The sequence below is a fragment of the Pongo abelii genome, chromosome 6 (assembly GCF_028885655.2).
Source record: "Pongo abelii isolate AG06213 chromosome 6, NHGRI_mPonAbe1-v2.0_pri, whole genome shotgun sequence".
Lineage (NCBI taxonomy): Eukaryota > Metazoa > Chordata > Mammalia > Primates > Hominidae > Pongo > Pongo abelii.
Genome location: NC_071991.2, coordinates 5,654,177 through 5,670,790, shown reverse-complemented (window position 1 = coordinate 5,670,790; position 16,614 = coordinate 5,654,177). Strand labels below are relative to the sequence as shown.

At 51.2% G+C, this 16,614-nt stretch overlaps 1 protein-coding gene across 2 annotated transcripts in view; it reads left to right on the top strand.

Annotated features, from left to right (window-relative positions):
- RNF216 (ring finger protein 216) overlaps window positions 1-14,967 on the top strand; it is a 158,549-nt gene extending 143,582 nt beyond the window's left edge. For both annotated transcript variants that reach the window (XM_002817670.6, XM_002817671.5), the window contains exons 16-17: window positions 13,429-13,498; window positions 14,435-14,967. In XM_002817670.6, the coding sequence (XP_002817716.1) occupies window positions 13,429-13,498; window positions 14,435-14,754 (390 nt within the window). In that variant the 3' untranslated portion in view covers window positions 14,755-14,967. The remainder of the gene's footprint in view (window positions 1-13,428; window positions 13,499-14,434) is intronic.
- Window positions 14,968-16,614: the final 1,647 nt, after the last annotated feature.

The following is a 16,614-nucleotide window of genomic DNA, read 5'->3' as shown; positions in this document are numbered from 1 at the left end:
TAAGACCATGTCTCAAAAAATGGGAAAGAAATGTGTAGTCCTGAGAGCTACTCATGGTTTTGAAAAGATGTGAGTCCTCTGTGGTAACCAGATGTTCTCTACTTCAAGAATGTTCTATCACGGAACAAGCTCCTCACTGGGTGGGAAGCTGGGATAAGGGACCCCTAAAAATCACTCAGATTACAAAGCTTGTGACCCAGTGAAACCCTTAGCTAGCCTGCCCTCCTGTCACTGAGGAGATGTGTGGAAGAAAGGGAGGCTTTTTGTACATAGAAAGCCAAGCCTGAGTCATCCTTCTTTTGCTGGGTGATCGGGAGGTGCAGCCCACAGTGGGAAGTGCTCACAAGGCAGGCCGTGCCCCTTTGTGACAGACATTCCCAGGCACAGCCCTTCTGCTGACTCACCTCCTCAGCCCCCTGGCAACTAGCACAGTGGGAGGCAGCCATCTCTAGGAACTTCATGAATCTTGAAAAAATATATATTTTTTTTTTCAGCTGGAGCTGTGAAGAGCTCCACAGGCGGTATTTCATCTCTAGAGACAAAGGGCAGAGTGGGAGTTAGCGTGAGGGTGGGTGTTAACAGTCTGACCTATTCTCAGTGCTTTTTTTTTCTTCTCCTCCTTGTTCTGTGTCTTCTGCTGCCTCCTCCCTTTGCTCCCCATGCCTGGGATTGATGGAGTGGGTTTCTTGTGTGCTTTTTCCTCGTGTGGGTGCCATAGCATGCACTGCCTTGTTGTTTTCTTGTTGGATCATCATCTTCTAACCTGAGAAAGGTTCTAGATTTGCTCAAAATAAAGTTCGAAAGGAAGGTCAGGCAAATACAAATCCCTCCAATTTCCTCTGATAGCCACAGCCGGAGATTCTGTTCCGTTTGCCCCGTTCCCATCAAAACAGCGATCAGCCCCGTTTCCTTGATTCTCACCAGGAGACCGATCAAATTCCAACCCAGCATCTGTTGGGGCTTCTGAGAACACAAAGCCATTCAGAAGTTCAGTGAAACAAAGCATGCACTGTCACACAAGCCTGTTCTCTGGCTTAATTAACCAGCAGGGCCAGGAAGAATCTCTTATTTGTCAGCGAGGGAGTTGTCCCGTCATGGTTTTGGAGAGAAGTTGAGTTTTCATCCTTAATGACTAGGGATTGCTTGGGAACCTGAACTACCACTCCACAGTAAGAGCTCAAGTGGTGAACAGTAACTTTCTTTCTCTGTTAGTTATCAAAATGAAGCCAAAAGCATTCAACTAAGAGTCTTATAAAGAAGATGTCTTCTTTAGGAAGCAAAAAACCAGAAGCGAACAGTCACAGCAAACCACAGTTTTCTGGATTAGGGAGCAGAATGGAAAGCCAACTCTTGCCACATAAGTGAACAGACGTTATTTTGCAGTAGGGGAAGAGTGATCCTGGAACTTTACTGAACGTGAATATACTGACTGGTCCTTGCGTGGCCACAGGAGTGGTAGCTGAGGTGGGGAGCAAATTGTGAGAGGAACAGGCACCTGGCAGTCTGGATTCGAGAGTATGGCAAAACTCAAAACAGCATGTTCTCTTTCAATACAAAACAAAGTCCGTGTTTGTCTTGAAACTACAGAGAAACTACAGAGAATTGTTTTCTACAATGTCTTTGTCTTTTGAATGTAAGAGTTTGAAACCTGTCCAGTTCAAATAAAACCCTAGGGCTTTTACAGCCAGTTTAATTTGGTACAATTATCGCCTAGCCATTTGGTTAAGAGACACTCGTTTTTCCAAACCAGCAGTGGACTGAGCCTAACATTTATAGATGTTAATACATTCAGTTCTGTAGCAGTGCTGGAAGGCAGATGTATCATCCTAGTTTTACTTGCTTAAGACTGTGGCCAGTAAGTGGTAGCCTGGGTTTCCACCCGGGTCATTTGTCCTTGGCGTGTTCCCAGGCCTGCCTTCTCCCCTCAGACCAGCGCAGCATCTCCCTGGTGGGTCAGGCATGCAGCAAGTCCTGGGGACCTTTGGGACCCTTGCTTAAGTGGCGGGGGAGAGGACGTGATGTTGTTGGAATTAGGGAAGAAGGCTGTGAAAGGGAGGATTGATGAGGAAACGAAGAAACCTGGTAAGGAAAGGTATTTTAGACTTTTAGGTTGGAAATTGATTTTTGGCTTCAGAATTTTTTCCTTAACCTTCAAAATTTATTCTACAAAATAATAAAGTGAGCCTCCAGGTTGTCCCATCACCCAGCTTCCACAGCTGGCCTTGGCTTGTTATTTCTCATCACTGTCATAAATATCATTGTGTGTTTAAAAAAAAAAAAAAAAAAGTGAAGTTGGTGGGTGTGATCATTGATCTGTCATCGAAACTGACCTCGGTTTCTTCATCTTCCTCTTAATAGCCACACAGCCAACACCATGTGAGCGTGCTATGCAGTGTGATTTTTACTGCATGGGGCCGGGAGGCACTGCTTTCCTATTTTGCAGATGAGGGAAATGATGTGTAGGTCACTAGCCCAGGATCCCTAGCTTGGTGAAACCAGGATGTGAGCCCAGGTCTTCCGAACAATGTCTGGCTCCTGCCACATATACATACGTGGTCGTTAGGTGCCCATAGGGTCCCTGAGCCCCGTGAACCAGGTAGTCCTTGCAGAGGGGTGGGGACCTCGCCGGATTCTTTCCCCATGGATGAATGAAGCTGCAAATAGTAGAAAGGGGCCCTGGCAGTTTTGCCACCCCAACAGTGTCCCAGACAGCATTTCGATGTCACTGAGGGCTTTCCCAAGCAGGGCAGCACAGTCCAGTACACACGGCCTGTTGGTGCTTGTTGCTGCATGTCGTCTTCAACAGATCCCACCAGGCCCCTGGGTGAGCACTTGACCCTGACGGGACTCAAAACATGGCCACATTCTGCCCCCATCTCCAGGTCCTTGTGGGGGAAGTGCTCCAGATAGTGGTATTTGGGTGCTGGGCCTCTCTGACCTGAGGAGGTGGCTGGAGAAGCCAGGGCCAACCCTGAGCCCGTGAAGTCTCTGCTCCTCCCCAGCACACTCTCCTGCCTCCCTGCCCTTCCCGGCCACAGCTGCGCAGCATGTGCCGCTCCAAGCTCTGCCGCTCCCTCCCCCAACTTCCTGTTGCTGGGGACAGCAAGGGGTGGGGGCTAAGGGTCTGCCGTTGCTCAGGCGATCTGTGGCTGATCTGGGAATAATTTGAAACTAAATCTTAAGCTCTTTGGAAGCCTTTCATGAAATCATTGCAAGTTTATTAACAACAGCTGTGGCCACACATGACCTGGATCCCAGCCCCAACCCACCCCCAGAATCTGAGAGGGGAAGCAGCAGTCGACTTGCAATTCCCAATCACCTTTCTAAGGGGAGGAAAAGTGCAATGAAGAAGAAAAACCACCGATTCTTCCCCCATGGTCACAGGAGGCTGGCCAGCAGGCACGTCGACAGCCAGCCCTGGTGACCAGAAGTGTTGAAAAAACAGGCTCAAAAGGACCGTAAAGGCTTTGGCAAGAACAATTTTGTGCCAGGCACTCAAACGGTTATTTTGGGAACAGTCAGCCTGTGGCTGGTGATTACTGTTCATATCTGATTTGTGAAAACAAATTGAATCTTTTTCCGTTTTTAATCACTCATAGTTTCTCTTTCTTCGTTTTCTCCTGTCTATATACCCTGCTGCGTGGACAGAACTGTGGGGCTTAGTTGTTGAGGGACAAGCTAAGGGAGGATTTTTGTGTATGTTTTGTTTCTCTCTTCTTAATTAAAACCTCTCTGGTAAATTCTACCTCACTTCCCGTCTTCGACTGCAGCACGTTTCTGGAGAGGCTGGGTCCTTGCCATCCCCGCAAACTCTTGCTGCGTCTTCCTCCCCTACCCACCCACCCTACCTGCATGCAGCAGGCAGCAAGCCAGAGTCTTCTGTGTCGGGCTTAGTTCTTTCTGCGCCCTACTGAGCTCAAAGGAATTCAAGGAAAGGAAACAAATCTTCTCCCTCCCTGTTAAAATGTAATCTGCTTATTTCCTTTTTTTTTTTTTTTGAGAGGGAGTCTCCCTCTGTCACCCAGGCTGGAGTGCAGTGATGTGATGTCGGCTCACTGCAGCCTGAACCTACTGGGTTCAAGTGATTCTCCTGCCTCAGCCTCCTGAGTAGCTGGGATTACAGGTGCATGCCACCAGGCCCAGCTAATTTTCGTATTTTAGTAGAGATGGGGTTTCACCGTGTTGATCAGACTGGTCTCAAACTCCTGACCTCAAATGATCCACCTGCCTAGGCCTCCCAAATTGCTGGGATTATAGGCATGGGCCACCGCTCCCGGCCTTACTTCTTTTTTTAAAGTGCTCTTCCAGCTGGGCATGGTGCCTCACGCCTGTAATCCCAGCACTTTGGGAGGCCAAGGCAGGCAGATCACAAGGTCAGGAGTTGGAGACCAGCCTGGCCAATATGGTGAAACCCCATCTCTACTAAAACTACAAAAATTAGCTGGGCGTGGGGCGGACGCCTTTACTCCCAGCTACTTGGGAGGCGGAGGTTACAGTGAGCAGAGATCGCACCACTGCACTCCAGCCTGGGCGATAGAGCGCGACTCTGTCTCAAAAAAAACAGAAAGTGCTCTTCCAGTTCCGCTGGGTGGGTGAGACTCCCGTTTCACTCTCTGTTTTGACCCTTTGTCCTTGACACTGCATTTGGGGTGCACTGCCCACTGTGGTGCCATTCACGTGCTTTGTCATGGTATTCATTGGATCCCACTGTGGTCCATAGGTACACCTTCTGGAGTAGCGATGGGGCGCTGGAGGGCTTCGTTTTGTTTTTCGGAGATGGAGTTTTGCTCTTGTCGCCCAGGCTGGAATGCAGTGACGTGATCTTGGCTCACTGCAACCTCTGCCTCCCGGGTTCAAGCGATTCTGCTGCCTCAGCCTCCCGAGTAGCTGGAATTACAGGCACCCACCACCACGCCTGGCTAATTTTTGTATTTTTAGTAGAGACGGGGTTTCGCCATGTTGGCCAGGCTGGTCTCTAACTCCTGACATCAGGTGATTGGAGGGCTCACTTCTACCCTGGCCTGAGGCGTCATTATGCTTGTTCTTTTGAGCCCTTGCTGATCCAGGGACACCTTGGTCTGCTCAGCATCTATTCCCTCTCACCTCAGCCTGGCCTTGCTCATCAGAAAGGAGCTGTGCTGAGGATTCGTTTGAAAGTTTTCACCAGGATTAGGAGGGGCCCGAAGGAGAGCAGAGAGAGAACTCATTCAGGCCAGCTGGGTCCTTCTTAAGGCCTGTGCCAGAAACCAAGGATGAGGCACAGAGACTGCAGCCCTCGAGGGGATGCACCATGGTCTGTCATGGGATCTGTGGCAGTGAGTACACATGCAGCCAGCAGCCCCTCCTGCCCCCACTGGCCAGGGCAAACGGCATGAACAGGAACACAGATCTCAAGTAGGTTCAGGTGAACCTCTATAGACCCCTGTCCAGGGTGAGCCCAGCAACCCAGCCTGAGCCATGCAGAGTTGAGAACTGCCGGCCATCCTTGGAACCTACAAGTCCAGACCTCCTGCCCTGGCCTCAGCACACTGCCCACCTTGGTGGTCCAGCCACTCTCTGCATCTTCTGAGCCTCAGGGTCCTCTTATGAAATCCTTGCCAGCCTCCCGTGGTGTAGAGAAGGGGGTGTGAACTAAGCAATCCATACAAGGCAGCAGGACCTCGTGGGGGCAGAGCGTGACCTTCTACAGTGGAATCTGAGTGGGCTTGACAGTGAAGTGTGGATATAAAAGCAGCCAATGGAAAAGGTATCAGAATGTTGCCAGAATTGATCTCTGGTGAGGAATTATGGCTGATTTTAGCTGTATTGTTTTGTTCAACATTTCCCAAGATTGTTTTAATCAGTATGTATAAGGAAAATAAATAATGGCATTTTTTTTTATGTTGATGAGAACCAAATCCCTGAGATTTTTGTGACAAGAAGAGGACAGAAAGAGAAAATTTCATGGGACCCCCATGGGATTCAAGTAACTTGGTAGCGTCAGGAGAAAACATGTCAGGCAAGGAAATCGTGAAGCATTCACTTCCGCCTTTGAGATAGACCAAAACCAGTGAGCTGAGAACAGCACCTGGTCAGAGGCCACTGGAGACCAGTGACCCAGGGAGGCACTACAGCCTCTCACCTCGGTGCTGGGTGCCCATGTGCAGCTTAGATTTCTGGCTCAAGAGATGAGGGTTATGAGCTTTCCCAAGCTCCCCACTCCTGCTGTGGGCAAGAGGAATCTACTGGCTTTCATCCCAAAGGACAAGTGCCAGGAACCAGAGACCGACAAGTGGGCTATTTCAGGGGATGGCACATGCACTTCTGGGTAAGCTGAGCCTGAGAAAAGGAGGATTGTTCCCTAAAAATTTCCAAAACACACATAGCCCCTTGCTCTGCTTTTTGGCTGTTTCCTTGAGTAGAAGTGTTTTATTTTGTTTTGCCCTATTATGTCTTGTAAGGGGAGAAAGGAGGTTTCAGAATTCTGCCCTTCTCAGAAGGAACCCTCTTGTGTTTCTGCACTCTTTCTAGAATAAAGCACACCTTAGAACAGTTGCCCCTGCACATGATCCCAGCCTGACAGCAGCGTTCTCAGGCCCCCAGTCAGGTTTGCTAGAAGTTCTAATACAGAAACCCGGGGGTTTATGTGGTTAACAGCTCAGGCTTTGAGACTAGATTGCCTGGGTCACAACCTTGCTGTGCCAGGGTTTCCTCATCTGCAACGTGGTAATCAGTTCATAGTGCCTGACTCAGGGAGCTGTGGTGAAATTGAGGTCCATGTGAGGTGTGTAGACAGGGGCTGGTGCATAGTAATCTCTCAGTGCATGTTAACTACTGTTGTTGTCACTGTGCTTCGCACTTTATAAGAGTGATCAGACCAGGTGCGGTGGTTCACACCTGTAATCCCTGCACTTTGGGAGGCAGAGGCGGGAGGATGGCTTGAGGCCAGGAGTTTGAGACCTGCCTGGGCAACACAGTGAGAACTCCCCCTCCACCACCATCTCTATAAGAAAAATTAAAAATTAGCTGGGCATGGTGATACACACCTGTAGTCCCACCTAGTCGGGGAGCCTGAGGTGAGAAGATCACTTTAGCCCAGGAGTTCAAGGCTGCAGTGAGCTATAATCACGCCATTGCACTCCACCCTGGGCTGAGCAAGACCCTGTCTCGAGAAAAAAAAAAAAAAGTAAGAAATGATTGGCTTCTCACCCTAACCTGTTTTGGAAAGGAGTGGGTTCCAGGTTAGGTAGTGGGGGTAGAGCTGCATATGCACTCAAGCCAGGTCTGGAGCCCCAGAGTTGTAGTTCTTCCTGTGACGCCAGCAGCCTCTCTTGAAGAAGCCAGCACTGCTTTAAAATGAGTTCACCCTGCCATCCAGGCAGCTCTACCACCAGGGTTTCCTGTTTGTAACTCAGCCCCAAGAGGGCAGGACACTTGTGCTATGATCCAGCTCAGCCCCTGGCTCCTCCTCATCCTCTTTCCTTCTATTTTTCCCCTCTCCCAGCAGCCTAGGTGTGTCCTAGATTTGCAGCGTGGCCTTTTTCCAAGTGTCCTCTTCACGGGACGGTGATGCTCGTATGCCTGGAATGTTTCCTGAGGGACTTGACTCCAGAAAGGACTCAATACCCCATCTGTCACTTAGCCCAAGTCCAAGAAGTATCTGATGAGGGACTAGGCCTCATGTTTAATCTCAAAATCAATCCTAAACCCTCCCTCCCTCTTTTTTTTTTTTTTTTTTTTTTTTGAGACAGTCGCTCTGTCGCCCAGGCTGGAGTGCAGTGGCACCATCTCGGCTAACTGCAGCCTCTGCCTCCCAGGTTCAAGTGATTCTCCTGCCTCAGCCTCCCGAGTAGTTGAGATTACAGACACCTGCCACTGCACCCAGCTAATTTTTGTATTTTTAGTAGAGACGAGGTTTCACCATATTGGCCAGGCCGGTCTCAAACTCCTGACCTCGTGATCTGCCCGCCTCGGCCTCCCAAAGTGCTGGGATTACGGGCGTGAACCACCGCTTCTGGCCCCTCCCTCTTTTTAATTGTGATGAAGCATAAGATAAAATTTGCCATTTTTAGGTTTACAATTCAGTTATTTTCACTTTTTTTTTTCTGAGACAGGATCTTCCCCTGTTGCCCAGGCTGGAGTACAATGGCACAATCATAGCTCACTGCAGACTCAACCTCCTGGGCTCAAGTGATCCTCCCACCTCAGCCCCCTAAATAGCCCCCCAATAGCCACACCTGGCTAATTTTTAAAATTTTGTAGAGCTGGGTTCTCACTGTGTTGCCCTTGCTGGTCTGAAAATCCTGGCCTTAAGCGATCCTGCTGCCTCAGCCTCCCAAAGCACTGGAATTGTCTTCACTTTTTTTTTTTTTTTTTTTTGAGACAGAGTCTCGCTCTGTCACCCGAGCTGGAGTGCAGTGGCGCCATCTGTGCTCACTGCAACCTCCACCTGCAGCTTCAAGCAATTCTGCCTCAGCTTCCAGAGTAGCTGGGATTACAGGCACACGCTACCACACCTGCCTAATTTTTTGTATTTTTAGTAGAGATGGGGTTTCGCCGTGTTAGCCACACTGGTCTCTAACTCCTGGCCTCAAGTCATCCACCCACCTCGAACTCCCAAAGTGCTGGGATTACAGGCATGAGCCAACTGCACCTGGCCTGTCTTCACTCTTGACTTGAGGAATTTCAAATGCTTCAGAGAAACTGATTGTGGAAGGAACTTCCACCCCAAATTAAGAAAGAAATCTTCCAGCCGGGTGTGATGGCTCATGCCTGTAATCCCAGCATTTTGGGGAGACCAAGGTTGGGTGCATCGCTTGAGCCCAGGAGTTCAAGACTAGCCTGAGCAACATGGTGAAACCCCATTTCTACCAAAAAAAAAAAAAAGTCGGATGTGGTAGTGGGCGCCTGTAGTCTGAGCTACCAAGAGGCTAAGGCAGGAGGATCTCTTCAGCCCAGGAGGTAGAGGCTGCAGTGAGCTATGATGGTGCCACTGCACCCAGCCTGGACAGCAGAGCAAGACACTGTCTCAAAGAAAAGGAAAGAAATCTTCCCCTTAGAGTCTAACATATTAGCTAAACGTATAATTTTTTTATTTTAAAAAAGAAAAAACCTTTAAGTTTTATTAAAGTTACTAAGCACAGTGTCCTGTGACTCTAGCCAGTTGGAGACAGTTGAAATCTGAAACACCTAACCCATATCTAGGTATAACTGACAGTTGGCTCATGATTTATGATAAAATTGTAGGTCATTGTAGCTGAGTGCCATCATTTTGGGTGAAATACAAACCAGACTGTCTTTAGACTCATAAGGGCTTGACTCCCAAGACAGGACTCAAGGGCAAATGGTCTTGATTCCACTTGCCAATCAGGAGAGTGATCAGAGCAGAGGGAGGGATCGGAAGAAAGGCTCCGGAGTGGCTGTCTTCAGAGGGTGAGGATGCGACACCTTTATTTTCTTGGGACTCTGAGGCTCCCTCTTCCTCTCCAGGAAGAACTCTGAATGGCAGCCTGGGAAGGTTCTATCTGCGCTGTCCTCCAGACCGCACCGATCTGTATCAGAAACCCGGGCTCACGCTCCTGTGCAGATGCCTCAGACCCTTCTGAGGGAGTTCTGAAATAGGATTTATTCAGGAGCACTGGGATTTATCGCGGAAGCTTATTGATAAAAATCAGGCAGTGGCCTGCATGCTCTCAGCCTCAGCAGTGCCACAGGGGGCCAGAGCTCTTCTCCCCAAAAGAGAGCCTCTCTTGTCCCTGGTGTTTTATCAGGGGAGAGTCTGAGGGAAAAAAGGGGGTTAGTGGCTAGTCTTTTTTTTTTTTTTTTTTTAAAGACAGAGTCTCCCTCTGTCGCCAGGCTGGAGAGCAGTGGCGCGATCTCGGCTCACTGCAACCTCCACCTCCCAGGTTCAAGCAATTCTCCTGCCTCAGCCTCCCGAGTAGCTGGGACTACAGGCACGTACCACCATGCTCGGCTAATTTTTTGTATTTTTAGTAGAGACAGGGTTTCACCGTATTAGCCAGGATGATCTCGATCTGCTGACCTCGTGGTCCACCTGCGTCAGCCTCCCAAAGTGCTGGGGTTACAGGCGTGAACCACCGAGTGTCTAGTCTTTAATGCTGTGAAATTGCCCCTTCTATCCACGTGGAATTTCAGAGAGAGGTGCCATTTGGAACGGTGCTCATAGCAGAGATGTGAGGCCCTCACAAGGAGGGCCAGGGCTGCCACACTCCTCACTGTGTCTGCAGCATCCAGCACGGTCCTGACTGGTGTGGGTGCTCTGAATGGGGCAGGGACACCTTCAGGATATCTTTTCTGTGGATTTCCTCCAGGAGGACCATTGAGTGGCCCGGTGTGTGCGTTTGTCCCAGTTCACCGCCAACTATCCATAACATTGAACAAGGTACTTTCTCAGGGACCTCAGTTTCTGTGTTACAGAGGTTGGAATGGATGATTCCTAAGGTACCTCCTTGTGCCGTCGAAGGCCGTAAGTGTCCCTCGGGGACTGATGGTGTAACCTGCATCGAGGAGATGCAGCAGAGGTTGAGGTGAGGCAGAGTGGTGGTTGTGCAGTCCTATTGGTTGTGATTAATAACGGACCAGAGTGAGGACCCCTGAAAGAAATACTGTGGGTGTCTCCCAGTGTGCACCACTTCTTCATGAAACTTCTCTACCTGTCATTTTTCGGTGTTCCTGTGTCCTAATCATGAGCATTTACTTTGGGCTACATCCTTTACATACTTGAGCTCATTCAGTCCTTAACAAAGCAGCCCATTTACAGATGAGCTGCCTGGATGCAGGGATACTCAGGAACCTGCCGAGCTCACTTATCTAAGAGGTGTAGGCCCACGGCTGTCCTGCTGCACAACTTTCTTTTTTCTTTCTTTCTTTCTTTTTTTTTTTTTTTTTGACACAAGTTTCACTCTGTCGCCCAGGGTGGAGTGTGGAGTGCAGTAGCACGATCACTGCCAAGTAGCTGGGACTACAGGCTCACACCACCATGCCTGGCTAAATTTTGTATTTTTTGTAGAGATGGGATCTCACTTTGTTGCCCAGGCTGGTCTCAAACTCCTGGGCCCAGGTGATCCTCCCACCAGTTTTGTGGATCACTTCCTTTAATTTGTTGGGGTTTTTAGGGTTCATTTCTTTTTTTTTTTTTTTTTAATCTTTTTTCTTAGGCCTGCCATTGGCTCCAAAATGAAGAGGCTTGCCAACTCCCAGTCTAGAGAGTTGGTAGAATCTATCTTGATATTCACATGGAGGCCTTCAAACTGCCCACCCAACCCTCTTGAGTTACTGGAGCCCTTCATGTTGACTCACTTAGTGATTATGTTGAGGGTAGTAAGTTCCCCCTTGTGGAGTGTTCACAAAGAGGCTGGATGACCTCATCTCGGGGTTTTGATAGAGAATTCTTATGTGTTAACCCTGGAGAGAGACAGCTCCCTCAGGTTTCCTTCCAGACATAGGATTCTGTGGTATGCTTGGGCACTTTGCAACTCTTGAAATACATGATGGGAACTTAACCTTTGTCACCTCTCCTCTCTTCATGCCTTGCTCAGAACACCTGGCCAGGCAGCAGCAAGGAGGCTGCTTTTGCTGAAAACAGACTTGAGTATCTTAAGAATGTCCAAGTGTCAGAGTTGGAAAGAAGCTTATGAGACCTTTTAGTCCAAACCCATCACTTGGCATCTGAGGCTTAGAGAATGTAGGAGAATTTAATAGTGTCATCCACTGTTGCAGACAGAACCAGTCTCTGGGGACTCTATTCTAAGCATCTTTCATATACCACACCAAGGGAATGTGTTATCTAATTACTTACTCAGTCCATCTGCCTTTCTGTTTCATTGTTGATCTGAAGTTTAACCAGTAAACTTAGAACAGTGTCTAGCACAGAGTAGGCATTCAGTGCACGTTTAGTGAAGGAAATTCCTAATTCCAGAATCCTTGCGGCTCACAAACAATTGTGTGGGGAAATCACTCATTTCTGTCTTGGCTGTGACATTAGTAACCTAGTAAGTAAACCTGCAAACTGTCCGTTGCTTAGCCCTCAATGGGGCTGCTCGTCTTCTGCTGGGCCAAGGATTATCTTCCTTCCAGTTGCTGCTCTGGGTGTCATCAGACCGGCATGAAAAAATTCAAACTGATCATTATTAATATTCCAACCCACAGCAAAGAAATTGGCCAGATGGTTAGGCTCTGACGCCGTGTCTAGGAAAATAAATGTGCTTTCATTAGACTGCTTGCATTGTTGGGACTTGCTAATCTTCTCACGATATCAGGGACCACCATCCCTCCCCATCCTTCTCCCCAGCTCGGCTGCTCTTAACTCCTGGAGGACCTCAGGGAACAGAGCCCTCCTATAGTCAGCTCTGTCTTTCCTGCTTGCTGAGCCGGCAGTTGGTGTGTTTGGGGTTTGCCACGGTGTTCCCACTCTGCTGCTTGTGAGCCTCAGCCCTCTCGGGCCCACACCTTAGCCCCTTGGCCCTGCAGCCAGCCAGGAAAGATGGGCACCCACTTGGTGGGTTTTTAAATCCAGTTAGTCTTCTTTCAGTCCCACAAACTGCACAGCTGCTTTGTGGGTCACTGAGGACGAGAGTTAAGGTCAGCGCCACTCATGAAGCAGGCATCACAGGTGGTCTGTCCTGAGGCAGCAGCCCGGTCCTCCCACCATGGTGTCTGCTGGCAGGCGGGGGTGTGGGAGGTGCATGTGGCAAAAACCAAACCTCTGGGGCTTGCCCAGCGTGGCCCGTGAGTTTCCCAGCACAGCTCCCACATCTGCCTGCACCCACAGTGCCTCTTCGGTTCCTATCTGAGGCTTGGATAACCCAAGTGTGAATTGTGTTTGTTATTTCGGGCCTACCAAGCATGGGGTTTGGGAGAAGAGACGGCAAGATCTAGGGGGGACCATCCTCACTGTCTCACCTTCCTCCTCTCCCTGAGGCCTGGCCCAGGAGCCAAGGCGAGCCTTGGGGGCTAAGCAGGGCTCGAATGGACATTTGTCCATCTCAGTTGAGGACATCTGCAGGACTTCTTCAGGCTCTGCAGACAGGCTGCCATGCCCAGCGCTTGTGGACTTGGGATCTGAAACTTTTCAGGCTGTGCCCACTCAGACCCAGTCCTCTCCAAACCCTTCTCATATCCACCACTTGCACGCAGCTCAGTGCATGGAGGCCCTCCATCCCCCCACCTTACCAGGCAGCTGCCTGCCATGCTCAGACCCCTCTGCCCAGCCTTGTGGATGGCCTCCTTGTGGAACGCCATCAGGCTGATGAAGGAAGGAGGTCTTCGGGGAAATAGGAAGGAACGGTGTGCAGCCCAGGCCCCACTGGCCAGCAGCAGGCTTCGGGCTTGTTCCATGGCCACCAGCAACAGGCGGCCTCCCCACTGTCCCACGGGGCCTCAGCACTGCATGAAGCTACAGGTTCATCCTTCTCATTGCTTGCGTTTTAGGAAGATGATGAGAAGCTTATTGAGGAAATCCAGAAGGAGGCTGAAGAGGAACAGAAAAGAAAGAATGGAGGCAAGTGCCCCTCCCCAGGCCCCCAGGACGGAGCAGCAGCCCCACCCTGCAGCACAGCACTGCCGAGGGAGCAGAGGACCACAAGCCATGCAGGCTTCTGCTGGCCTCCCTGGGTGTCCTGGCACTCAACCCAGCACAGGAGAGGAGGGGATGCTGTCCCTCAGATGGCTATAGACCTGACTTCACCCACGCGGCCACATCTCAGGCCTGTGGAAAGGCCTTCAACGCCTTGAATATAGTTTTGGCATCTCCTTGATTCCTTGATGGTGAGGAAGTCCCAAGGGGTGGGTTTTAGCTCAGGAATCAAACAAGCCACACCTGGCTAAAGAAAAGTAGACCCAGCTGACCCTTCCGAGGCTGAAAAGCAGTGAAGCCAGGCTTGTTGGCACACATCTGCGATCCGAGCTCCTTAGGAGGCAGAGGTGGGAGCATCATTGGAGCCCAGGAGGTTGGGGCTAGCCTGGGCAAAATAGCAAGACCCCATCTGTTTTTCTTTAAAAAAAAAAAAAAAAAAAGGCTAAGTGCAGTGGCTCACATCTGCAATCCCAACAGTCCGGGAGGGCCAGGCAGGTGGATCAGTTGAGCCCAGGAGTTTGACGCCAGCCCGGGCAACATGGCAAAACCCCATCTATTTAAAAAAAAAAAAAAAAGTAACTGAGTCACTGAGGTGGCCCGTCAAGGCCCTGGCTCTGAAGGATGTCTGGCTGGGTAGGTGGACATGCCACCTTCCAAGGCATCACTGTGGAGCAAGACACTGGTGGAAGTACAGATTTGTCCTTGGTTTCTTGCAGTGGCATTTGCGGGGTGTCCACATTTTGTGCTTTCATTAGCATGTGGAGCCACTCCTGTGTCAAGAGGTTGCTGCCCTGGTCCCAGGCTAGATTCCATTGAGGTTGGTTTAATGTTTTTCTCCACTAATCCCCACATCCCTTTCAGAGAACACCTTCAAACGCATTGGACCCCCGCTGGAGAAGCCTGTGGAGAAGGTGCAGAGGGTGGAGGCCCTCCCGAGGCCCGTTCCGCAGAACCTGCCACAGCCACAGATGCCACCCTACGCCTTTGCGCACCCACCCTTCCCCCTGCCTCCCGTGCGGCCTGTGTTCAACAACTTCCCACTCAACATGGGGCCTATCCCAGCCCCGTACGTGCCCCCTCTGCCCAACGTGCGGGTCAACTATGACTTCGGTCCCGTCCACATGCCCCTGGAGCACAACCTGCCCATGCACTTTGGCCCCCAACCACGGCATCGCTTCTGATGGTCCCGAATCCCCATTGAGCAGCACAAAGCCCGTTTGGGGTAGGAGTGTGGATGGAGAACCCTCCCTCACCCCTCCCCCAAGGCTGGTGGCTGTACCATTGCATCCTAAGTCAGGTTGAAGGGTAGGCTGGTTTTCTTCCCACCCCTTTCCTAGAAGGGCTACTGCTCGTGGAAGAGTGGACGGATCCATAATAAAAGATGAAGTCCCAAATGGTGGAGTTCAGAGAGAGCTGCGATGTGAACTGCCCCTCCCCTTGCATCCCCCAGGCCACCAACGGCAGCCCTTCTGCCTTTTCCATGGCATAGGCCATAGGCCAGGCCCCTGCTGCTCACACCTGGGCCTCTCCTCGGAGCCGACCCCTGGGGAGCAAGGCAGCCGAGAGCATCTCCCTGGAGGGGCCCACGGTTGGGCCAAGGGCAGAGGGGGCTGCACCTGCGGGCCTGGGAAGCATTGCTCAGGGTGGGGGGCTGGGACCATGGCCCGCAGAGGCACTGCCACAGCTGTGAGGGCCAAGATGCTGTCCCCCCATCCAGAACTCATGTGCCACTGCAGTGAGTGTTGAGGGCACCTCTCCTCCCCTTTTACGCCTACTCAGATGAGGCAGCAGCAGACGCATCTCACAGCAGGGGTTTTGTTCTGTTGCCGTCTAACTTTCTCACCCTCGGTCTCTGGAAAGTCAGGCTGAGAAATCCTTTCCCAGGCCAGGCCGCTGCGGTGCACTGGATGGTTCTGAAGCTGGCCCATTGAAAGAGCCTCTTAAGGTAGCTGGGACAGAGGCCTGGTGGCTGTGCCGGGCAGCCCAGCTGCTGGGTGAGATGTTTCTGCCACCCTGGGTGATGAACAGCTTTTCCCCCCTGGCTTTCTGGGGGAGGAGTGGGCCTCTTTAGGGAGACAGGTGACCCTGGGTGCCGCCCCTGCCCCGTGTGTGCCCCGGGTGTTCTCAGTGGTTGGTGAAGGCAGGTAGAGAGAGAGGGTGCTGTCCAGTGCCCCCCATGTGAGGGCCACTTCCCTTCTCATGGAGTCAGCTGAGCATCAGCTCAGCCCTGCCATGTCCCCACTCACCCTCCTCGCCTCCTGTCCAGCCCTGGGTTTCTAGCCGTGCCTGAGGCATCACTCCGGCCCATTGACAGATGAGAGGCCTGAAGCCTTCCTGGCCACAGGCATCACTTTCTCCTCCTCCTCGTGCCCTGCCTTGTCCTTGTCGTGTTGCCACGGGGTTCCGAGAGGTTGGGAGTTCACAGACCTCAGACACAGCTGAGCCCAACAGCCATTGGGGTGGGGCTGCATCAGCCTCTGGAGTGGCCCGCCACCTCCTGCAGCAGGGCCTGGCCCACCCAAGGTGCCCGGGGCAGGTGGGCACCATTATTCGCTGCCATTGGCTTCTCAGATGTATTTCAAGAACTAAAGTGGGCACTAAGATCTAAGATGGCCGGGTTCGGTGGCTCCCACCTGTAATCCCAGCACTTTGGGAGGCCGAGGCAGGCAGATGACTTGAGGTCAGGAGTTTGAGTCCCCGTCTCTACTAAAAATACAAAATTAGCTGGACGAGGTGGCGCATGCCTGTAATCCCAGCTACTCAGGAGGCTGAGGCAGGAGAATCACTTGAACCTGGGAGGCGGGGGTTGCAGTGAGCCAAGATTGTGCCACTGCACTCCAGCCTGAGCAACAAGAGCAAAACTCTATCTTAAAAAAAAAAAAAAAAGATCTAAGATACCCATTCTTTCTGCCTTTGCCCAGGATGGAGGCTTTGAAGACAGGTGGTCACCTGGGCATGGGATAAGGGTGCGCAGGGAGGCCGGGTTTGGGGGCAGCCTGCTGCTATGTCCTTGCTGGCGCCCATACATGTTGGACTGCCTG